A 26,041-nucleotide genomic window follows, 5' to 3' on the forward strand; every position below is an offset into this window, starting at 1 on the left:
TCACTTGATATTAGCCAAGAGGCTGAGAAGTGACTAAAGTACTCACTTTTGTTTTAAGTAGAAAAAGGGATGTTATGTCTAATAGGAATTTAATATATAGACAAAGAAAGGTTATCTTATACATACGCGTGTATATGCATATTAACAGAGATACATTCACCTTCATGACACAAAACAAAAACAAGCAATGGAAACATTTGAAGCATTTTTGTAGTACTTCTATATGCTAAGAGTATGAGTATAGTAATTCATGATTCATACACATATTTAGGGTTATTTAAAATTAAAAGCTTATGTTTAAAAAAATTTATTAACAGCTTCAGAATGTCTTTGTTATATCTGACCCTTGACAGCACATATTTCTTTCCATATATATTTAAAGCTCTCACGAAGCAAACTGTTTGCCCTATTGAACAAGTTTCATAACTCATATAATGCATGCCAAACTATGGTCTTTTGGGAAGTAAAAAGTGTATGGTCATAAAGGGAAATTATGGAAACAGTATCTCAGAAGCAGCATTCAGAAATCAAAGACTGAAAGTAAGATGAATCACTTACCTCCCTAATGTCCCTTTGATACTTGGTGTTCATTTCTTCTGTTTTAATGAGATCCTTTCTTGCCGTCTCTGCTTCCTGTTCCACCTCTCCCACTCGGGAAGAAAGGGCTGCTAAACGTTCTTTCATCTGGGCCATTTCATAGTTTTGCTTTTCAAGCAATTCTTGTAGTTCAACTATTTGACTAGTTTCATCGGTTGAGTCTATAGAACCATTGGACAAACGCTGCAGGAATAGAAAAAGAAATGGCACTTAAGAATTTTCATCTTTCATTTAAAATTTAAAATAAACTTAAAGAAATTAAACTGACACTGCTTTCACACTGAGAAATAAGAAATTCTGAAAAGAACTAGCTTTGCCAAAAAACTAAGTTTCTGAGGAAACTGTTAATTGACATTAAAATATGAAGGTAGATCAGTAATTTTCAATCAGTTTAATAGATGTATTTGAAATGGAAACTATGCTATGTTCTCTCTAAATGTAAAACATAGCATAAAACACTAAGGTACCCTAAACATTAAGTACTAGCTACTATTTGATCAATTAGATATATAGTTTATTATTAATTTACAATACTATATTGATATAACACCACACATTATTTTTAATTAATAGGTAAGGACCTATAAAGTGTGCAATTTAAAAATCTTTGTTCAAGATCCTTTGTAAATTTTTAAGTTTTATTTTCAATGATGCCCAGGAAAAGAACTTACCAAATATTTTTTATTAAAGATTATTCCTGCTGTGAATCTGACCTAGCTGGAACAAACATATAGCATAGAAAAGTTTTGATTTCTATATTACTATTAACATAAAATCATGTGTGCACACAACCCACAGGAAGGATGCTAAAAGGGGTTAAATATTTTGAGAGATAATTTTTCTTCTTTCCGAAAGGACTGCATAGAAACCAGGGTTTTCTAAAAGTAAATCTTCAGAAGTATGCCCTACAGCTAAAGTCCAAAATATATAAACAACTCAAACACCTCAATAGAAAGAAAAGAAATCCTCAGATTAAGAAACAGGGAAGAGACCTGAATAAACATTTCTCAAAAGAAGACATACAAATCACCAGCAGATATATGAAAAAATGCTCAATACCAACAATGCATCAGGGAAATGCAAATTAAAACCACAATGAGATATCACTTCATACCTGTTAGAATGGCTATTAGCAAAAAGCCAGTAAGTGTTGGTGAGAGAATAAGAATGTGGGAAAATGGAACCCTTGTGCACTACTAGTAAAAATGTAAATTAGTATAGCCACTATGGAAAAAAGTATGAGAGTTCCTCAAAAAATCAAAATTATCATAGAATCCAGAAATCTCACTTCTGGGTATATAACTAAAGGAATTGAAATCAGTGTGTGGAAGAGAGATCTGCACTCCCATGTTCAATGCAGAATTATTTACAATAGCCAATAAATGGTATCAACCTAGGTGTCTATCACTGAATGAATGGATAAAAGTGAGTGTGGTATGCATACACAATGAAATACTATTCAGATTCTAAAAAGAAGGAAATTCTGTCATTTGTGACAACATGGATGAACCTGGAGGACATTATTCTAAGTGAAATCAGCCGGGCACAGAAAGACAAATTCTTCTTCACCTCGCTTATCTGTAGAATCTAAAAAAGTCAAACGCATAGAAGTTGTTAGTAGAACGGTGGTTGCCAGAGCCTGGAAAAAGAGGATGGCTGTGATGAGTTAATGGGAGATGTTAGTCAAAGCGTAAAATGATTCAACTGTACAATAAGAATAATGTTCTATGACACAGCATGATGACTATAGTTAATAATAAATAATACATTGCTAGAAGAGTAGATTTTAAGTGCTCTCACCACAAAAATGGTAAGTAAGCGAGTGACGGATATGTTAATTAAATTGATTGAATAATTCCACATTGTATACATATATCAAAACTTTACATTGTATCTCACGAATATGTACATTTATTATTTGTCAATTAAAAATTAAGAGGCCGGGTGTTGCGGCTCACTCTTGTAATCTCAGTGCTTTGGGAGGTTGAGGCAGGAGACTGCTTGAGGTGATGAATTTGAGACCAGCCTGGGTGGCATAGCAACACCTCATCTCTAGAAAAAAATTAAAAAAAAAAATGAGGGTGTGGTGGCATGCACCTGTTGTTCTAGCTGCTCAAGAGGCTGAGGCAAAAGGATGGCTTGAGCCTAGGAGTTTGAGGCTGTAGTGAACCATGATCATGCCACACCACTCCAGCATGGGCAACAGAGCCTTACAGCCTTTAAATAAATAAATACACACATATATACATAAATAAGAAAAGAAAAGAAAGTATGGGCTGTATGCGGTGGCTCCCTCTTGTAATCCCAGTAGTTTGGGAGGCCGGGGCAGGAGGATCACTTGATGTCTGGAGTTTGAGACCTGCCTGGGCAACATGGGGAGACTCCATCTCTAAACAATAGAAAAATTACCCAGGTGTTGTGGCATGCACCCATAATCCCAGCAACTAGAGAGACAGAGGTGGGCAGATTGCTTGAGCAAGGTCCAAGTTGTAGTGAGCCATGATTGCATTAGCGTGCTCCAGCCTAAGTGAAAGAGTGAGACTCTGACCAAAAAATAAATAAATAAAATAAACAAATAAATAAAAATATAAAAATAAAATAATAATAATAAATAAAAGTATGCTCCTCAGCCTAGCTACATTGGAGAAGTTTTGTAGTGAGGACAGTGCAGCAATTTAGGAGAAATAACTAAGAGAAAAAAAAAAAGTAGAAACAGAAAGTATAGAGAGAAAACAGAAAGTACTCTTATTTCTGCTCACTTTTTAAGCACTTGTTTAAAAACATGAATTTCTTTCAACATGATTGATATATTAGAAAACAATTTCAATGTAATGTAATTTTTTTGTGTTTTTTAACATGCAATTTTGTTCCTGAGAAGCACTGGCTAAACAGAGGAAACCACACCTGGCTGAAACAAGCCACGTAAGAACACATAAAACGCACACATGCCCATTCCTCAAATATCTAAAACTGACCTCAGTGTCCCATGTATGTTAGAAATTTGCCCATCAACACCTGTGTTACAACTTTCTGTCTGATTTCGGATACCCTTCCTTCTACAACTTCACAAGAAATGAAAGCCTTTAAGTCTTCTAACTCCACAAGCAAACTTCAGCTTTTTCTCAGGGAAAAAAAAAATGCTTATCACTGTATTTGTGCAATTTCTAACTATTTAACAGGTGTAAAACTGTGCTACCATTTTTATTAGCTTTTTTACCTTTATTTTAATGTGACACTGATAAAGTTTTTAGGGTTGTGCCATAAACTTCATTACCCCCTTAAGCCCTGTGTTTTTTATTGCACAATATTGCATGGCTCATGATATTTAGGAATGCAAATGACACATAGAGCAGAATGGACTATAGAAGAATGGGAAGAACAGAAAGCATCATAAAAGCAGTGAGAAAGATAAAACACAGAGAAAGGAAATGCAGGCAAATGGAAAGAAGTAGTGTAAGTCCAATAACCTAATGCAATGTGAGAGTGTGGAGAAATAGCTAAGCGAATCAAAATTAAAAGAGCAGAGAAAGACAGAGACAATTGCCTTTTTAAAGTTGACTGGAGGAATTTCTCAATGTGATAAGGCAGAAGTTCTAATAAATCTTACACTTGTCTAGTTACCTGTAGACTGTATACAGGATTTGAAGATATTTAAAATTATGGCAAAACCCCTCTAAAATCAGTTATCATACCTCAGTTATCTCAAATTTGGAAATAACTGACTGGCAATTGATTTCACCAGTCTTTCCTAATCCAGATCTTGAGTGCTGCCTAATGATTATAAACTGGCCTTTCTGAGTTCAATGTACAGATAGCTGTGTACTGTAGAAGTTCACAATTCCCTTCCTCGAAGAGCAATTCTGAGAGAAATGTTCAGCTCTGATCCTTCAACCAGCAACATTTCCAGCAGAAAGGGGAATAGAGACTCTAAAGGGAGATGTGATTAATGAAATGCAGTACACACTCCAACATTCCCACATATTCGTAACATCACTTACCCCTTTTATTAAATAGAGTTTGTCACCCACAATACAGCAGTTCTATGTTCAGATATGGAATGATATCTTCACAGAATTAGGTCTGTAGATTCAACTTGTATCTTAAGAGATAATTTAGTAACCAACAGGGATCCTTGGAAATAATGTTTACATACTATAAATAAAACTACAATGCATTCATGCTAAATAATTAAATTCAAAAACATTTCTTAAAAAATAGGAGAAACTATTGTATTCTTGGGGTAAACAAATATAACTTGATATGTTTGTACAATGAAAACAAACACATTACTGATCTCTCCAATAGAATGAATGAATCACAAAAACATTATGCTGAGAAATAGAAGCTATGTACAAAAGAGTACATGATGTGTGATTTAATTTATCTGAAATTCTAGAAAAGATCATCCTAATCTCTAATGGCAGGAAAGCAGATTGGTTGTTGCCTGGGATGGGAGGTGGAATGGGGGAGGTGGGGTTGACTTCAAGAGGGCATGAGAGCACTTCTAAGGTTTATGGGGATGTTCTTTATCTTGATTTGGGTGTTTATGAAGGCACATATATTTATCAAAATTGACAGAATTGTGCACGTAAATTATATGTTACTTGTACATTAGTAAATTTGTTTAAAAAACTATAAAAACCTTGAAAAATAAATTTTTATTTTGAAAAATGTTTTATGGAATTGAAAAATCATATTTAAGATTCTAGAGCTCTAAAGAATTTTGGAGAAACTGAGACTCAGGTAATCACATACAGATGATCTGAATTAAAATGCAGAACTTTTATTCCCAGTTCAGTTAATTTACTCCTTTACCATATTGCCTCTAATCACAACATATAAATCAACAGGCTAAAATTATACATGCTGAATAATATATATTATATATATATAATGTATTATATATATAATATTGATAAATATTTATTCAGTGCAAATGAACGATATTTATTTTCTAATTTGAAAATTGTTTGTTCCAATTCTGTGCACCTGTGCTCCATTAAAATCTTGTTAATGCACTTAACAAGCACATTGCATACTTTTAAATGGGCTCAAGGTAAGAGAAATTTAACTAACTATAGAGAGCAATCAGGCAATTAAAATAAAACACTTTTAAAATGCTAACTTTTAAAATTCCATTAAGCAGTAAATGTTCACTGCATAGTCTTTATGGTATTGTGTTGGGATTACCCATGAGAAGATTTTAAAACTCTCAATTTTTATTCTGTAGTGCTTATGAAACTTGTATTTGTAGAAAATATATAATCTTTTATTTATTCTCATGACCTTAAATATATTCTATGGTGAGCTTACTATGTGTCTTAATAATATCAGAATAAAAAGTCATATTAAAACTGTGATTTATATCTTAGAAAAAGATCTTGTTTTTGTTCCAAACCACTGTTAACTTGACTTACCTTTAAAATAAATTGTGGCACTTTAATTTAAATGATAAATGACTGTATTAAAAGTCAATACTTATTTTAAGCAGCTTTACTGGGATATAATTTACATGCCATAAAATGCACTCTTTAAACATAAAAAGTTCAGTGGAGTTTAGTATACTCACAGAGTTGTGCAAGTATAAACATAAGTTAATCTCACATTTTTTCCACCCCTAGTGGAAATCTCATAATTATTAGCAATCACTCACACACCCACAGCCCCAGACAACCACTAACTACTTTCTGTCATACAGATTCACTGTTCTGGACTTTTCACAGAAGTGGAGACACTGAACGTGTGTTCTTTTGTGACTGGTTTTATGCACTGAGCATGATGTTTTTGAATTTCATTCAAGTACTGTAGCATGTTATCCATACTTCATTTCTGTTATTGCTGAATAGTATTCCATCATGGGGACATATTACATGTTATTTATATATACATCAGTTGATAGACATTAAGGTTATGTCCACCTTTTGGCTACTATAAATAACTGCCATGAACTTTAGTGTAGAAGTCTTTACGTGGACAAATGTTTTCAGTTCTCTTGGATAGATTCCTAGAGTAGAATTGCTGGACCATATGACAATTCTATCTTTAACATGTTGAGGAAATGTTTTCCAAAGTGGTTGCACCATTGTACATTCCTACCAGCAATGTATGAGAGTACTAATTTTCCACATCTTCACCAAAACTTCTTATTGTCTATCTTTTTATTTCAGGTATTCTAGTGGGTGCAAAGTGATATTTCCTTGTGGTTTGGATTTGCATTTCCTAATGACTAATGAGATTGGACATCTTTTCAGGTACTTATGTTCATTTGTATATCTTCTTTGGAGAAATGTCTATTCAAATTATTTGCCTTCATGTTAATTTATATACATATATTTTTTATTGTTGATTTACATGAATTCTTTACATATATTTGATTCAAGTATTTTATGAAACAAATGGCTTGCAAATAGCTTCTTTCTGTTCTGTAGACTATCTTTTCACTTTCTTTCATGATGGTGTTCTTTGAATGTCAAATGTTTTTAATTTTAAGAAAGTCCAGTTTGTCATTTTTTTTCTTTATGGCTTGGGCTCCTGGTGTCATTTCTAAAACATCAATTCCCGCCGGGCGCGGTGGCTCAAGCCTGTAATCCCAGCACTTTGGGAGGCCGAGACGGGCGGATCACGAGGTCAGGAGATCGAGACCATCCTGGCTAACAGGGTGAAACCCCGTCTCTATTAAGAAATACAAAAAAAAACTAGCCGGGCGAGGTGGCGGGCGCCTGTAGTCCCAGCTACTCGGGAGGCTGAGGCCGGAGAATGGCGTGAACCCGGGAGGCGGAGCTTGCAGTGAGCTGAGATCCGGCCACTGCACTCCAGCCTGGGCGACAGAGCGAGACTCCGTCTCAAAAAAAAAAAAAAAAAAAAAATCAATTCCCAACAGAAAGTCACAAAGATTTTCAATTTTTTTAAAGCAATACATATATATATATTTGAAATTACTAATTATCAAATGCAATATGTTATTTTAAATTTATATTTTATATATATTTTAAAAAATATATATTTTTACTCATTCACAAATATTTATTAAGCACTTACTTTGTGTAAGGTGGAAGATAACAAGTTTTAGAATTTTTTAAAAGGTGATAATACATTTCTGACATCAAAGCAATTCTATCAAGCAGAGAAGTAATACACAAACAAGCAAGTATATGCATTACAATAAAGTATTATCATAAAGTTTTATTTTGCTTCATATTTATGTTGTGGGAACAGACAGCAGAGAATATCTTTGTGATATTCTTTGAGTTGGGTCTTGAAAGATTAGTTATTATATTTCAAGTAAAGGAAAGGAGGGGAGTACTTATTCTAGGAACAGAAAATAACATGAGCAAAGGGAGGGGAACATTCCATGCAGAATAATTATAAGTTGTCCTGTATGCAGAGCAGAAAACATGTGCTATAAGGAAATGGTAAAATATGAGACTTGAAAGGTAGGGACAGCATTGATTATGATGGCCTTTGTTTTTCCATACTGAATAGAATAAACTTTGGGTACCAGATAGAATGACAGAGAGCCATCAAAGGTATTTGAATAGGGAAGTAACATGTATAACTTTGCAGGTAAACTGTTACTCTCTCATCATAAACTTGGTAATTCAGATAAAGCCTTTCCTATCTGTAATGGACAATTTTTGCTTGTTTGTTCAATATCCATTTTTCTTTTTCCCCTTCCTCACAGTTAGGGTTGCCAGATGAAATATAGGATGTACAGTTAGATTTGAATTTTCAATAAACAATGACAAACTTGAGTGTAATGATATCACATGCAGTATTTGGGTCAAGCTTATAGTAGGGGAATTGATTATGAAAAGAAAGCATTGAGCTAAAACCTGCAACACAAGCATAAATCATGCAGTTATCTGGCAGAGGAAACAGAAAGGTCAAAGACAAAGTGATACAAGTGGGTTTATGATTTTCAAGGAGACCAGTGTAGCTAGAATGGACTGTATCAAATAAAGCAAGAGGGTGGGAGTGGATATAGATGGAAATATGATGTATATTCTTGAGATCATTTTAAGAACGGCTTTTGTTCAAGGTGATATGAAAACTATAGGAAGGTGTTGAGCAGAGGAGTGACATGATTTCACTTATATTTTCAATGGATTCCTCAGTCCTCTTATAAAAGACAGGACAAAAAAAATGAATTTAAGAAAATGAATTAAGAGGTGAAAGATTACATTGGCTTAGACCACGGTAGTAGGACTAAAGGTTATAAAAGGGGTCATATTCTTTGAATGGATTGAATGTGATATGTGACAAAAAGCGTAGACTCAAGGATGACTGCAAGATTAGTAGTCTTTGATTAGAAAGATGGTGTTGCAATTTTTTGGGAAGAGAAAGTCTGCAGGAGAAGCAGATTTGTGGTTAGGATGGGGAAAATCATGGACTGGGTTTTGAAAACAGTTTTAAATGACTAGTCAAAATAAAGGTGTCAGGCAAGCTACTGTATAAGCCCACAGTAAAGAATAGTGAGTATATGGATGTTTTCTGCAAGCAGTTATAACATTGGATGAGATCACCTGTGGAGTGAAGTAGGGGGTCATCAAAGATGATTAAGAATGTCTTTGTAGAACTCTCTTCAATTGTTACTTTATCAGAAAGGTCTTTCACCCCTGCCATATTATATATTTACAAAATATGTTTGTTGTCTTTCTCACCTACCAAAATATATATTCCTAAAATTGTTATCTCTATTAAAAGTTTAAATCTTAACTTACATATTATTGTACATTAACTGTAATATAATTATTGTACTTGGCTGTCAAACAGACTTTCCAAACTCAATATGTTTAAAACCTGTGTTCAGAACGTGCTTCTACTCCAAATATGTTTTGCCTTAATTCATCCGCAACTCAATTCGTGAGAACTCCAGTTTTTCACTTTCTCCAAAAATGGTGGAGTCGTCCTTGAGTTCTCTCTTTTTCTCCCATCTTTTATACAAGCTATGAGAAAAACTTGTTGGCTTTCTTTTCACAAAATATGTGAATGTGACCCACTGTCATGACCTCCACCATTGTCACCCTTGTCTGCATCATCTATTCTCCTTTGAATTACTGTAACAACCTTGTAACTGGTTCTTTGTTTCTAACCTTGTTTCTTATTTTCATTCTTACAGCAGTCAAACTGATCCATGGTGATGCTGTTACATTGCAGTTAAATCAATATTGCCATGATAAATGTTCATAATAATCAGAAATATAAAAATAGCTAGGTCCCACATTACAGCATGAAATAAACATGTTAATGGTTGATAGAGAAAAACATTCACCTGTCAAATTCTTAAATAATCTGTATAGTTTGAAGAGATGAGATGCATGTATATTGAGTTTATTTTGTGTATATAGAGTTTATTCTTTTCTTTAGAGAAAGTCATCAATTGAAAGTTTTCAAATGTTTTGTTACTGCTGTTGTTGTTCATCTATAAAATAAAGAAGTAACACTAGAGTGGATCTTTCTTCTTGGATGAATTACCAAGTAGTCCTTTTAGATGTGTAAATATAAGTCAAGTAGGCTCCCACATCCCAAGGAAGAATATTTAATAGAACCCTGACAAAAAGTGTCTTTTCTACTGTGTCTTGATATTAAGAGAGTGGAGGGGGAAGATATTTGACGTAACCAGGAAATTTCAGGAAGGAGAGGAAAAAACAGAGTACTCCTCTTTCAATTGTGAAGTTCAATGTTTTTCTAAATTTGCTAGTAGACTGACAATTGACTAGATCACAAGGAGCTCCAAGAGTCCACAAGGAGAACTTACCATGAGAGAAGTAAGAGTATGAACTTGAACTACGGTCCAACACCCAGTGGTGGTTCTGGCATGGAATCTGGAAGACCTTTGACTCAGTCATCTTGATGAACTTGGGAACATGAGTATGAACCTAAACTTCAACTGGTAAAATTTGGAGAATGGAAAATTTTTCCGGAAGAATCACTTTGGTAGAGGTTGTCACTACTGCTGGCGGAACTTCCAAACTAGGCCATTTATTGGCACAGGATGGTTTCATTTGGCCTGTATGCCAGTGGGTTATTGCAATGGTTCATGGATGGTATTTGATTTTGAGGGAACACTTGTTTCAAAAGTGATACTTTGAGGGTTAAAAATATGCAACAGCATTTTTAAAAATTTTACTCGCTTGTTACTTTGTCACATTTTCCAGTTATCTTTTCATGAATTGTAAACAAGCAAACAACAACAAAAACAAACAAACAAACAAAACACCTTTTTGGTCTGATCAAGTTTTGAAAGTTTTTAGATCACTTGGACAGAACAACATTGGTCTCAAGAGGCTGGTACCAGACTTACTGTTACTTAGACTACTTGAGCTCTCATATATTTTAGATAGTCAAAAAAGAGTTCAACTTACCTGTATCCAGGTCATAAAAATTTTATATGTAAAGAATTGGTGTTAGGCATAGAAATAATAAACACTAATCAAGTACAAGAGAGTTTAATTTCTTTTCTCTTTTTAAAAATTTCATTTCTGTCAGAGAAGCATGCATACAATTAAAACAAACAAACAAAAAATCAAGTTGTTTATCCCTAGGAAAAGAAAAATAGTTCCAAAAGAATATGTGCCATCATTCTCAGCAAACTAACACAGGAACAGAAAACCAAACACCGCATGTTCTCAGTTATAAGTAGAAGTTGAACAATGAACACATGGACACAGGGAGGGGAACGTCACACACCAGGGCCTGTCGGGGTGTGAGAGAGCATTAGGACAAATACCTAATGCATGTGGGGCTTAAAACCTAGATGACAGGTTGATAGGGCAGCAAACCACCATGGCACATGTATATCTATGTAACAAACCTGCACATTCTGCATGTGTCACATAACTTAAAGTTAAAAGAAAAATCTGTCAACGAAATCCACTACTTTTGAAAGGGGAGTATATCGTATTCTGATAATACCTCTTAGAAAACTTGTAAAAGAAATTCCAAATCTGATAAAAGGTATCTACCATTTACTACAATAAGCATCACATTAATGAATAGCATTATTATTAAAGTCTATACTTTTACAAGCTTTATAAGTCTTCGACAATAATAAGAAATGAAAACTGAAAAGGAAGAGAAGAGAAAATTAAATCCTCCCAATTTGCTTAATTACTGAGAAAATACCAAGAGTATAGCAAACTCTTAGAACTGACAGGTTTGCTAGTTTGCTGGAATCCTTATCAATATTGGAAAATCAATAGCATCCTTATATGCCAGTATTAATTTATTAGGAAAAACATATAAAGGAGATAACAATTACAGTAACTATAAATGCCTAGAAATAAATCTAATCATCTATAAGAGCTCTATGGGAAAAATTAAACGATTTTATTGAAGAACATAAAATAATACATAAATGAATGGAGACATAAGGTATGTGTACACATGGTATAAAACAGTATACAATAAAGGCAATAACCTCCCCAAGCTAATTTATTAATTTAAGCAATTCCAGTAAAAATCTTGTTGGGGCACAGAAAACGATTCCCCCAAATATGACTTTGGCTTGTTGAGTGCTTTGAAAATTGAAAGGCCTCAGAAATAATCTTTAGAATCAAATCTCTCTCTGACCTTCCTCTCCTCCCTTTTTCTCCCTCTCTCTGGGATTCCCTTATCTGGCTAAAAACACTTCTTTCCACAAGGAATGTAATTGTCTTAAGATTCCCCTCTTCAGGAATCCTGTCAGATTAACCACTAGAGAAGAGGAGAAATTGGGAGTCGTCATGCCAAGACAGACTTATCATCTGTTCTTCAGAGGACAGCTCCCAGAGATTACCCAGGGGACTTAATCTGCATAATAAAACAATATTTGTTCCTGCGCAGTTTTCCCCCCTTACTTTCCACTAATTTGTCGGTCCCACCCAGTTTCCAAAAAGAATCATTTGCAAAATGTGTGCCTCCTGAATCCGTACATATCTCCTATGTTGAGAATATTTTAGTATCAGCCCTCTGGCCCCTCTTCCAGTCTAATACTTTGTAAATGGCAGTTATGTCCATATGCGTGCTAAAATAAGTTTTGTATGCCTTTTTTTGTACTAATCTGCCTTCTCTCAATTCATTTTCAGCAAACTTTTAGAGGGCAGAAGAAAATTTTCTCCTTGGCCCCTACAATCTTGACAGGGTTGAAAAATGGAATTTGAAAAGCTGATATTATGATTAAGCTCTCAGAATCAAGATGTATAAAGTTAATAGTTAAAACAGTGTGGTATTTATTTCTTATTCTTGAGCACATAATTATTAAGTGTTCATCATGTTCTGGGAACTATTCTAGGTACCTGAGTTTCATTAGGAATAAAACAAGGATCCTAACATTTATGGAGGTTATTCGCTAACTGGGGTGGCAGACACTACATTACAGACATTATAAATAAGTAAAGTATATAAATACATACTGTGTTATAATACATTACTATGTTAGAATATATTACAACATTTGAAAAAAGGCTGGATGGATTTGAGGAAGTTAGCCATGTATCTGGAGGAAAGGCATTTCAGACAAAGGAAAGAGGAAATCAAAAGTCAACAAGAGGCCAGTGTGGCTGGGGTAGATTTGGATATGAAGTCAGAAGATAAAGACAGTGAGATTTATGTAGAGCCTTGTGTAAGTGGAAAGCAGTTGCAGAGTTTTGAGCAGATGACTGATGTGTTCAGATATATGTTTTAAAACATCACTCTTGTATCAAAATATCACATGAACCATATAAATATAGAATTAGAATATATCCATAGACTCTTTTTTTTAAAAAAAAAAAAGGAAACAAATTACTCTGATTCATGCTGTTTTAAAAATAATCTGGAGACGGCCCATGGGTGAAGCAGAGAGACCTCATAAAAGGTGATTGATTACAATAAATCAGCTGAGAGATGACAGTGGTTCCCAGACTGATCAATGGAAGTGGTAAGATTCTGGATATATTTTGAAGGTAGAGTAAATCAAATTTCTTTATAGTTGGATGGGAGGTGTGAGAGATAGGGAGGATGTAAGAGTAATTTCAAATTATTTGCTTGAGCAACTGGAAAGGCAAAGTTTTCATCATATAAACTGGAGATGATGGATCAAGTTTTGTAAGGGAGGATATCAAATAGGTAAGTTTTTGATATTTTAAGTGTGCCATGTCTTTTAGATATACAAGTGGAGATGTTCAATTGTGGCTGGATATATGCGTTTGGTTGTAGGGTCTGAACTACAAGTAAAGATTCATAAATTATTAGCATATGAATAGGATGAGATTGATTGGAATCATGGAGAGAGTGTAGGCACAGAAGATGTGCAGAGCTGAGCCCTGGGGTGAAGAAAGGAAGAGAAAAAGAGAAGAAACTGAGAGTCATCATGCCAAGACAGACTTATCATCTGTTCTTCAGAGGTCAGATGCTCCAACATTAAGAAGTCAGAGGGAGGAAAATAGATGGAGACATAGCCACTGGTAAGGTAAGAGGAAAGTGTATGATGGAAGAAAACGATTAACTATGTCAAATACTGCTGAGACATCAACTACAGCAAGGCCTGAGAATTGGCTTGTATTTAGCAATATAAATTTAGTGATGACTGTAGCAGGAGTGGCTTCTGTGCTGTCGTGGGGCAAAACCTTATTGAAATAGGTTTATAAAGGAATTTAAAATGTAGGGCCAAAAGATATATATATTTTTTAAGTTAGGGGAACTTTGTATATTATAAGAATACAGTAGACCAGGGATGCCTAGAGTCTAGGCCATGGATGTATACTGGTCTGTGGCCTGTTTGGGGCCAGACTGCACAGTAGGAGGTAAAGGTGTGAACAAAGTTTGATCTGTATTTACAACTGCTCCCTATTGCTTGCATTACTGTCTGAGATCTACTTTCTGTCAGATCAGTGGCAGCATTAGATTCACAAAGGGGTGTGAACCCTATTGTGAACTGTCCATGCGAGGGATCTAGGTTGTGCACTCCTTATGAGAATCTAATACCTGACGATCTGTCACTATCTCCCATCACTGCCAGATGGGACCATCTGGTTGCAGGAAAACAAGCTCGGAGCTCCCACTGATTCTACATTGTGGTGAGTTGTGTAATTATTTCATTATATATTTCAATGTAATAATAATATAAATAAAGTGCAAAATAAATGTAATGTGGTTGAATCATCCTGAAACCATCCCCTACCCCACCCCCAGTCAGTGGAAAAGTTATCTTCCACAAAACTGGTTCCTGGTGCCAAAAACTTTGGGTACCACTGGAGTAGACAAAGAAAAAAAATGATGGCAAAAGAAAAAGCAGTAAAAATTGCTGGGGAAATATACTTGATTAAATGTGTGCTGAAGACATTACACATGGTATAACAAAGTTTTCTTTGAGTAGGCTTTTTTGAAATTTTTGTAAGCCTCATGCTCACTCTAATAAACTCTTCCATTCTCTTAGAAACATGGACAGGTTTAAGACTTTGCTTAAAGTAAATAATCTTATATTTTGAAATTCATAAAATTAGGTAGTTTTACGCTGCCTTTCCCTCCATAGTTCACATTTAATCTTTATTTACTTGACCTGTTTATCTCAGATCCCCCTGTTCATGAGCTATGTGACTTTGAGCCATTGATCCTTGCTCTACAAACCTCACAGGGTTGTTGTTACAGAGATCAAATAACACAATTCATGTAAAGACTTATACCGGTTACTTATCTCATTCCTAAAGACCTATAGCCCCTTTGTTAATGAGGTTTTGAGGCAAGTTTGAGAAACAATTTGCCTAACTTTAAAGGTCAAGAACTAGCATTCCTTAATTCCATATTGAGGCATATCCAGTAGAATGCTCATTCTGGCATGGGCTATTTCCCTGTGGATAAAGAGCATCTCTGGAAACATTACATACTGCGTTTCTTTCTTGACGCTCGACGATATTAAGAGTTAAAATATAAATACTGTAGTACTTATACGAGTTAAAAATTGTACAGAACAATATTTCCTAAGGTTCTTCTCCTGGAAATTTCATTTGTTGGGGGAGTGGGTCCCATCAAATACCCATTAAATTTCTGGGGAGCTTGTGTTTTATGAGAAATGATGAGATAGATAAATTCTACCAAAGTGAGAAAATAAAATTAGGTTAATTGAGGAACTTCTGAATGAAAAACTTAAAAATTCTCCTGGCCTTGCTTAACAGATCAGACAAAACAAAACAGAGGAAAAATAACTTGTTCTTGTGTACATCACCAAAAGACAACAGATTCCTTGGCACAAAACGAACCCTCCAATTATGTTAATAAATAAAGGTTAGTGAACAAATTTCCAGTCAGCCAGTCTTTTAAAGTCTTTGGAAATATCCTTCTTCAGAAAAAAAAAAAAGTTTATTCTGAGTCCCTCAAATTCTCATTATACTTATTATTGAAGACAACAGAGTCGATTTCACTTCATCTTTCCATCTAATAAGGTCTTAGTTAACACACAATAATCCAGTCACTACTCCCCGAGAGATTTGTTTTGAACCTAATGAGTTTCCACACAGCATTAAAAGATTTTTATTTTTGCCATGGCATATAGAAGATTCCAGACCTTTGGTTATGTGCTTCCTCTCAAACTCAGCCTCTAGAAAATTGATATAACTTCATGTATATATGGCTAAGCCACAGAATAGCCTAACTCTACTCTTTTGGCCCCTTTTCTAGCCAATCTTTGAACCACTGGGCCAGTCCAGTCCATGTATATCATTGGACCTGTTCTTTCCAAGTTGGCAAATTCATAAACTCCATTTGGTTTGGGGTTTCATTACTTGACAATTCAACTGAAGAACAAAGGAGAATCATGCAAGTTGTTATGTTTTATTAGGAATTAGAGTACAATATATGGGATCAATACACAGAAGAAAATATTCTGTGAGTGCAATCTAGTTGTAAATAAGCCCAATTATAACTATTTTTGAGAGAGGGAATCAATAATGCATAAAATGAGCTACAGTTGACAAGACTGAATCTTTGAAAGAACGGTTGTTGGGAGTAGTTAACATGTATTGAGGAACACATAAAAATTAACAAAATGTAGTCAATATATTGTAGACATGCCTGTGGATGATGACTTTTAGTTAGAATTTAGTAAGAATCATTAAAAGAATGGCATTAGTGATAAATGATGCTTATTGGTATTTTAAAATAGGGTGAGATATATTGATAAGCCAAACTTTTAACTGGACAGCTGACAGGTTTGCATGAGAATGTGCAAATCTTCATACAATGATATCTCAATATTTCACAATAGCATGATGGAATGAAATCCTTTGTCTTCACTGAGGATCACATTGCTCAGAGAGCTATATTGGCTTGTTCTAAGTACCTATTTTTGTCATTGGTTGTTCATTCTAAAACAGCATTATATTGCTAAAAGTCTACAAAACTCTTAATTTTGATAAAGGCATCACTTTGGATCAATACCCTTCATGAACAATAGTTCCACAATGAAAATACTAGACAATTATTTATTAAATGTACCCATCTAAGGATTATTCTTGCCACAGATTCTTCATTTTGCTTTATGTACTTTTTGTCCATAATTCTTCTATCTGACAAGAACTAAAGAACTGAAAACATGCAAACAAAAATCTATTTCTGATTTTACATTTATTCAGCTTTCACATTTCCATATTACTGTTGCTTAAATTATTATGTTGCATTTTATTTTAATTTAGAGAACAGTCACGAATAAATGTCAGATTCAAAGAGGAGAGAAGAATAAGAGCAACAACTTTAAAAAGGAAGCTTTAACTTAAGTTCACTTAGTAATTAAGCTCGAAGTGGGAATGATAAACAAAGAGGCCTGGGAGGTGAGAAGAGGCCAGCCAGCTTGGGAAGAACCTCACGTGACATGCCGAGGATGTGCCTCATCTGTTGTAAGGTCATTGAAGAGTCAGTCAACTCCACTCTTCGATCTGTGAAGAACTAGTGTCTCAGTCACTAATACATGACATGTACAAAAATTCACTGCATATAGTTAAGTGTGACTATCGTTTTGTGAAAGCTTTTTCATATTGTTGACTCCTTGTATTTCTCAGGCTTCAGTTCAAATCCCACCATCTTAAAAAGATCTGCCTCTTTAATGTCTTCACCACTCACCTTGTACGGGTCCCTTGGTCATATCTACGCCCTTTTACACTGTGTATATTTGTTTATTGCCTATACCCTCAACTATCTTATTCATCATTATATTCCCATCACCTAGAATAGGGCCCATTTCCTAGTACCTTTAATAAGGTTGCCACTAAATATTTATTTGATTGAAAACACAGTATTAACAAATAGAATAAGCATTCATTGCTTGTATACAATATGCCTAAGATGATGTAATTTATTGAATATAGTGTTTCTATTCTTATAACTCTGTAAGTTGGCAAGACTATTTTATCTGAAACTGAGACTCAGGAGTGTTAAAGGGTAAGGTTAACACAGCTAGTAGTTGGCAGAGATAGGAACTTCAAACAAATCGCTATTCCACATTGCCTCTCTGACACCCCTCAATAAGGATTAATTAACCTTATTTTTAAACTCAATATTATTTTTGATAACACAATATTTATCATGTTTTATGATATTAATTTGGGCATGTTTATTTCTCACTGTAGATTCTTACCAAATTTATTACAGACTATATCTTCTGAATCTCTACCATATCTAATATTCTACTGAATCACATCAGTTAGCAAATATTTGCAGTTGAAAAAATAATTAGAAGTACAGATTATAGAAGTAACAAGCATTATTATCTCCTTTACAAGAGCAGCATGTTTACTTTTAAAAATTCACCAATTAACTTCCATCTAGAAAGAAATAGGAAAAAGTTATTAGAGCCCAGTTCTGAAAAGGCGGAATTTAGTGTTCTGAAAATTTGTATTATCCTGTGAATATTTATATTCTTCTAAAACAATCAATTACATTTAAGACCACACAGAAATATTTAAACTCGTTTCAGTTAAGTGTTTTTTCTTTTCATTGTTTTCTTTTAAAAAGGCTGATAATAATTACCAGACTTTTCCATGAATAATAAGGCCTATTTCAGAGTGTGTTTTTATGAGATTATTTTTGTCAACTATTTTGTCAAACATTTCTTAATCCACTGACATAAAACATCTTCTGTTGGCTAATCACCCACCTTGACTGTGTAATTTAAATAAATTAACTTCCCTAAACAAAGGGTAATCCTTCCGACTAGGATTTAGAAGTCACTTTCTTAGCTCTATTAATATCTAAAAATTGTTTTACGTTTTTGTCTTGATCAACCACTTTTCAATTTACACACTAACATTACAATCATCGTTGATAATCTGCCAAAATAATATTCTCTTTTCTTTTGTTTGAATATACCTTTTTAAAAGTTCTCAATTAAAAAAATAAGTAATAGGCTTTAAATTACAATACTTTGACAACTTGTTTTATGGCATTAATATACCTCGAATAATCATGTCATGGAGGATGATTTTGATATTAAAAATGCTCTATAATATTTTATGTGTATAACTTGGAAGTATTTAGATAAGGACAATGAAAATAATAATCAGGATACTGTTGTATGTTTTATCAAGAAATGTCAGGTAAAGAAATGTGGTATAGCTGAGCACGGTGGCTCACACCTGTAATTCCAGCACTTTGGGAGGCTGAGGTGGACAGATTGCTTGAGCTCAGGAGTTCAAGACCAGCCTGGGCAACATGGTGAAACTCTTGTCTCTACAAAACATACAAAAATTAGCCGGGCATGGTGGCTTGCACCAGTAGTCTTAGCTACTTGGAAAGCTGAGATGGGAGGATTGCTTGAGCCCAGGACGGGGAGGTTGCAGTGAGTCAAGATTATACCACTGCACTATAGCCTGGACTGTCTCAAAAATATGTAAATAAAAATAAATTTAAAAATGTGACATAAATAGAACTAATTATTACAACACTTTATTGGATCATCCTGAGAAATCAATCACAGGATTAATATAAATTGAAACACAGTTTACATATTTTTAACTTTAGACTAAATATATATGACATATTGTACATATTTTAGGTTCACACTAAAGGATATGGGCATGATATTATGCATGATAATAATATATAATTATTCTAAAGCATTTAGAAATCACTCTTCTTGAAATTCAAGGAAGCTGAAAAAAGGAAATGAATACCAGTAATATAATGTTAAAAAACCTTTAGTTACACCAACACAAGAAGTGATTGACTTAGCATTGGCACACAATTTCTTTTCTCCACTGGCTGAAATGCCTTCCCTAAGAACTGGAAGTCAAAGAAAGTTAAAGACAAGTGCTTTGGGTCACCAATGACTCAAAATCCTCTATATGTGCACTTATATCTGTGAAGATTAATAGAGACAAATATCAGTTATGCGTAAATCCTCATTCTAATTCTGTAACCAGTTCCTGAAAAATAATCTGTCATAAACTGTCTTACATTCTCTAATGTCTGCATATTCAAATATTTAGTGGTTATATTGTTAGAGTAGGTAGTTCGGCAACCAACAGGTGATGGTCAGGTGGCTGTTAAACTCTCTCTGTAAAACAATTATTGGTTGCTGCCAGTGCCAGGGAAAGACAGTCTCTAATAAATAGGAAACATCTGAATCTGGTGATCAGCAGTCTCCAGATAAGATCTCAGGAGTCGGGCGAGTGGACTCAAGCATGCGCACTGAGAAGCAAAATGGCAGCGTTTAACTGGTATAGGAATAGAACATTCCTCTAGGAACACTCAACTGCTAAGGGAAAAAGGCCTCCAGTGAGCATGTATACAACTTGAGTAAACAGGCTGTGCATGTGGCCCCTCCCAAGTGCTGACAGGCCACTGCACATGCAGACAGCCCACCCCAAGGGAAGAATCAGGGGAGAAGTACCACAACCCCAGAAGCATGCTAGTGTATAAAACTCCAATTCAGAGGTCAAATTGCACACTTGAATCTCTTAAGTTGCCCATTTGGCCATTTTCCAGCTGTACTTTATTTCCTTTTGTTCCTGCTCTAAAACTTTCCTACCCTAAAACTTGCCTTTGTCTCTCCCTTTGCCTCATGCCCACAGTCAATTTCTTTCTTCTGAGAAGGCAAGAATTGAGGTTGCTACAGACCTGTATGGATTTGCTGCTGCTAACAGTATCTTGATGAAACAATATTTGAAAAAGATATATATGTGTGAGCATTCCCTGCCCTCCCCCTCCATAAGAAGAATGCTGTAAGTATGAAGTAATCTGGTAGAAGATAAACAAAATCTCAAGTTGTTCATGTCTGAGAAAGGTATATTTCTTCATTTCTAGACTAGATTAGCATAAATACAGCATTATTATAGAAAACAATAATTTGTAGCCTTCTATGAAAAAGACTGGATGACCATAAAATCCATTTTTATAACGAACCAATTGTGATTCTATAATTCTCTGAGGAGAGGTATACTACTAATGACATAATTAAAATGAAAGAGCAATATCAAATTACATGTTGGTTTCCTAAACTGAGTGTAGAGTGAAAATGCCTTATTAAAGAGCTTGGTGGTATATCTACTGAAGCAGTATCAGTTCATTTAGTTGAAGGAAAGAGAAATAATTTTATTCTAATCTCAGATACAGCTGATGAAATACGTCAAATTGTAGTTTACATTTTATATTGAGCTTAAGATTTCTATTAAATACATGGCTAAAGGCTAAATTTGTGGTCTTACATGAAGATCTGTTCATTTGTCAGCCACCAGAATAGAAGCTTCTTTCTGGAAATTCATCTGATTTATTTACTTTATTTTGCTTTTCTACTTGAAGGAAGAAACATAAGAAGTCCCTCTATTTTTTCTAACCACATAAGTAAGGAAATGATAAACTTAATTTATAGTAAGAATTCTAATGCTATTTATTGTATTGTCCAGTCACTTGCTTCTTAATGGCTAGGTTTTAGAAACTCTTGACATTTTCAATTACAGCAATTTAGCTAGCTGATTCATGTGGTCTTCATTTAGGAGCTTAAGAATCCAAAGATATAACTTGTTACAGGCAAATGATTCTCCTGAGTTTCCAACACAGGATGTGTGAATGCCTCTGTGTAATTTTCATCTGATTCTGGACCTGCCAATAACTTACCTTCTTCCTCTTGTGTTGGAAAGAAGTAGTCCTGCACAGAAACCTTTTGTCTTTTGCTAGTGGAGCAACAGAGTGCTAGTTTCCTTTGAGTGAGACTAAACTTCACCCAAAGGGAGAATCATTGCATTATAAAAAATGGTAAAAGTCCCATGACTTCACATATCATTTTATGTTATCTCTCATTAACAAGAGTACTGCTGAGGCCTCAAACAATGCAGGAAGAATACTAATCAAATAAAAGTTTACCAACAATTTTTGCAGTCATAAACAACCAGTAAGTTACCAATTGTATATTATATCACTTACAATTCAAAAGTGTTGTTTAGGACTTAAAATAGTCCTGCCTATATATGTATTTATATGTATATGCCATATATACACACACACAATGTGTGTATGTGTACTTTAAATTATATTATTTATATATATTATAAATTCAATTCTATATAATTGAAATACTTTTAAGAGAATCAATTAAAAGCAGGTAAAAAATTCAAATATGTGTATATGCATACACACAACATATACACATACGTATTATATTTAAGAGAATCAAAATAAGAACAAAAAATGAGAAAGGAAATCATCATAAACCTTGAACTTTTGACCAAAGAATCAACAAAAACTAAAAAATGTTCATTATGTGGTTTTTATACTTCCTGTCAAATGATATAAGAAGTAAACATTTCCATGTAAGAGCATGTGGTGTGTGTCATACCTTCTCATGGACTTTCTGTCCAGGTTCCATCGCTTCAAGATGTTCTGATTCTGTGGATCCCTCGCTTGATGCCATTTTTCTTTGTATATGAACATTTTGTTCACGCAAGGCAACAATCTGCAAAATAAAAGCACTATGCCTTTAAAGTCTAAATAGAGCATAAAATAAAAAAAGAAAATGAATTTACTTCAATGTGATTAAGAACTAATGAACACTAAAAAATAACCAGAAAGTGAACATTACATTTTTGAATTATTATTCAAAATATATGTTTAAATGTAGGTCACCATTTTGAATAATATTTATAAAACTTCATAACATCTCTGCCAAGAAGAGGTTAAAGCACTGTGAAATTTACTTAAGAAAATATTTTCTAGTTGGAAGTGCATCTAAATCAATGATGTATTTGTATTAATGTGCCGTTAATTCAGAAATTTTTTTCTAAATTAATTCATAGGATGTAATAAAAATGTTTTTTGGTCTCTATTTTTAAAGTATACAAGGCACATAAATAAAAAGATTGAAGGTTGAAGACTATGAGCACAGCAATTTCGCCTACATTGATAGCCCATCTGCAATTTAATATAAGCAGATACATAGCTGGACTTAAAAAATATTTTGTAATTCTGTCATGAACATGTATTAAATTTGTTTTATTATTATAATTTTAATGTCCATTATTTTACCAAATTTAATTAATTTGCAAACACAAATTCAGAAAGCAGTTAATTCTTGCAAACTTTCAGCTCAATTTTAATGACATAATTATTTCAATTAAAAAACAAATTATCAGGTAGTTACAGCATAAATGATCATAGTAATATATAGAGTGAAAAATAGTGCTTCAGTCTTTTTAAAATGGCATTTTAAAATACATTTGCTATATATATGTATATATATACATCACTTTGAAAATATTTTACATTATATTAATGCTGTAACTTATTTATTTCATGGCATATTTTATTGTATTATCAACTCAGGTATTAGTCAATATTAGTTCTGGGAGAAATAAATGTACATAGTATTTAATGCACAATAAGATCTGAATAATATTAAACTTACATGTGGAAATTACAAGACCAACATATCACAAGACAAATAATCATTAACTGAAAAAAACATGGTATCAAGGGGTTGGGTGTTTGCCCTGCTACCTGACACTACTTCAATGCCGTATCTACCACCATGTGTCCATGACATCAGCTGATCTTGCTATATAATCTCTGGTATTTGAGCATTTGGTATATCCTTTTCTAGTTATATGTTCTTCTCTCTCATATAACTGTAATCATCAAATACTTGGCTCCCTCACTCTTACTCTTGTCCATCTACAATCTATTATCCACAAAGCAGCCAGGTACATCTTTCAAACTTAAATTATATTGTGTAACCCCTCAGCTTTCTAAAAAAATTAATGTTTGGCCCGGCGCGGCAGCTCAGGCCTGTAATCCCAGCACTTTAGGAGGCCAAGGTGGCCAGATCACTTGAGGTCAGGAGTTCATGATCAGCCTGGCCAACTGGTGAAACTGGTCTCTACTAAAAATACAAAAATTAGCCAGGCATGGTGGTGGGCACCTGTAATCCCGGCTACTCAGGAGGCTGAGCCAGGAGAATCCCTTGAACCTGGGAGGTAGAGATCACAGTGAGCCGAGATTGTGCCACTGTACTCCAGCCTGGGCGACAGAGCAAGACTCTGTCTTAAAATAAAATAAAATAAAATAAAATAAAATAATTTAATTTTTTTTAAACTAATGTTTTCCCAGCTTATTTAGCCAAAATTTAAACTTCTTAACAAGGTCTATACTGTCCTATTTGAGCCCTTTGCTTCAGCAACACTGGCCTTCTTTCCATTCCTCAAACATACCTGTCTCTTACCTACACAGAACTGAAGAATTTGATGATCTTCCTGTCTAAAACATTATTCCTCAGCTATCACAGGGGACACAATCCCATCTTTAAAAACAGCTGAGATACCACTCCTCAGAGTGAATGTGTCTTGTCATCGAACACGTTTTACAATATATCCCTATTTATTTTTGTGCATGTAGCACTCATTAAAGTTTATTATTCCATTTCTCCACTTCCTCATTTTGCTCATTTATTTAGCTAGCACAAGTCCTAATAATACGTCCTGAGAAAATAATTTTCAAAAGAATGCTTCATTGAAAACAGCATTTTCATATGAAGTAGCACATCAAGTTATTATGTGCAGGGTATTCACTAAAAATATGTTGAATTAAATAATACATGGATATGGGAAAACAAAGATCTGAACCTAATTAATTCAAAAAATAACAAAAGATAAAGATTTGGAGGGTACACAAAACTTCAGAAACATTCTTTTCACATTAGTCAACGTGGAAATAGATTACATCAAAGGAATGACAAGAATAAAAAAAAATAGCTCCTAGATATATTATTTTTATATTACACTCTTAACATGTTGCTTTTGGCATAAATATTATGTTACAATTGAGATATTATGAGATTTTATTAATCATAAAGTTTAAAATATTCAAGTATCATTTGTTGACATTCCACTAGAGACAACACCTATGACCAACAGAAATGCTAATACAAAGTATCAGGCCATTTAAAAATTATATGCTTTGTTCTATTATTAATCTATTCAGAAGTGAAGGGAGACATTTAAAAACTATTTCAAGAACAAATGTAACTCTCAGTTTATAGATTAGCTTACATTTGTTTAATAAACAAATGACTTTCAAATATGTCCTGGTGCCTGAAATAAAGCAGGCCATCTATAAAAGTTTATTGAATGAATCAGTGAAAAGACGAATTAATGTCCCTATTAAAAATAATCAAGAAATCAAATTCATTCAAAAAAAAGTACAAATATAATTGAGCCACTATGATTTTTAAAATTCTAAACTTCAAGTTTGCTACAGTGTATACATGACAATTAGTTCCAAAAAAGACATATTTTTCAACCACTAACATGCTAACTTTGTTTTGTAAAAATGAATCAAGTCCAAAAACGTTGGCTCTTGATACAGAAGAATGAATATGACATATTCTATATTCTCTACCACTCTAATATGCTATTTTCCCCAATAACAAATTATCCTGGGTAGTTATGAAACCAAAGCTTCAGCACCTGATTTAATTGTGGGTGTTAATAAGTGGATTATTTCTGACACTGGAGAAAGGGGGGAAGTTAGTAGTTCTCTTTTAAAAATTCACCTTTTGGGGTTAAGTGTTTTCTTCAATCTGTTTTAAAGAGTGAAGAGTTCACCAATAAATCACTAGACCCTAAGGTAGCACAGACTTCTTTAGGAAATTCTCTTAGCTGGTTTGAGAAGTGAACACAAGAGATGGCTAGGGTACCAGCTTGGGACAGTAAATAGAATGAAAAGCAGCGGATGGTCTCAAAATATTCCCTAGGCTCTCCCTGAGAGGGAATGTTGTCAGAGGGAGGGCCCAAGCAATTTGCCTACAAGAAAACTAACATAGGTGTGGATGCCTCACTGCTAAACAACATGGCCTACTTGCTATCCTTTAAATGTTCCCTCCAAAACTTATGTGGAAATGTAATTGCCTTTGTAATGGTATTAAGAGGTCAGACCTTTAACAAGTTTTTAGGGCCTGAGGGCTTTGCTCTCATAAATGGATTAAGGCTGTTATCTCTGGAGTGAGTTATTT

General features: G+C 34.0%; 1 protein-coding gene across 8 annotated transcripts in view; it reads right to left on the reverse strand.

The window, feature by feature from the left end:
- PPFIA2 (PTPRF interacting protein alpha 2) overlaps positions 1-26,041 on the reverse strand; it is a 516,020-nt gene that overhangs the window by 127,668 nt on the left and 362,311 nt on the right. For all 8 annotated transcript variants that reach the window (XM_025402781.1, XM_025402785.1, XM_025402783.1 and 5 more), the window contains 2 exons: positions 22,376-22,492; positions 559-780 (listed from right to left, as the gene is read on the reverse strand). In XM_025402781.1, coding sequence (XP_025258566.1) covers positions 559-780; positions 22,376-22,492 — 339 coding nt within the window. The remainder of the gene's footprint in view (positions 1-558; positions 781-22,375; positions 22,493-26,041) is intronic.

The sequence above is a fragment of the Theropithecus gelada genome, chromosome 11, assembly GCF_003255815.1.
Source record: "Theropithecus gelada isolate Dixy chromosome 11, Tgel_1.0, whole genome shotgun sequence".
Taxonomy (NCBI): domain Eukaryota; kingdom Metazoa; phylum Chordata; class Mammalia; order Primates; family Cercopithecidae; genus Theropithecus; species Theropithecus gelada.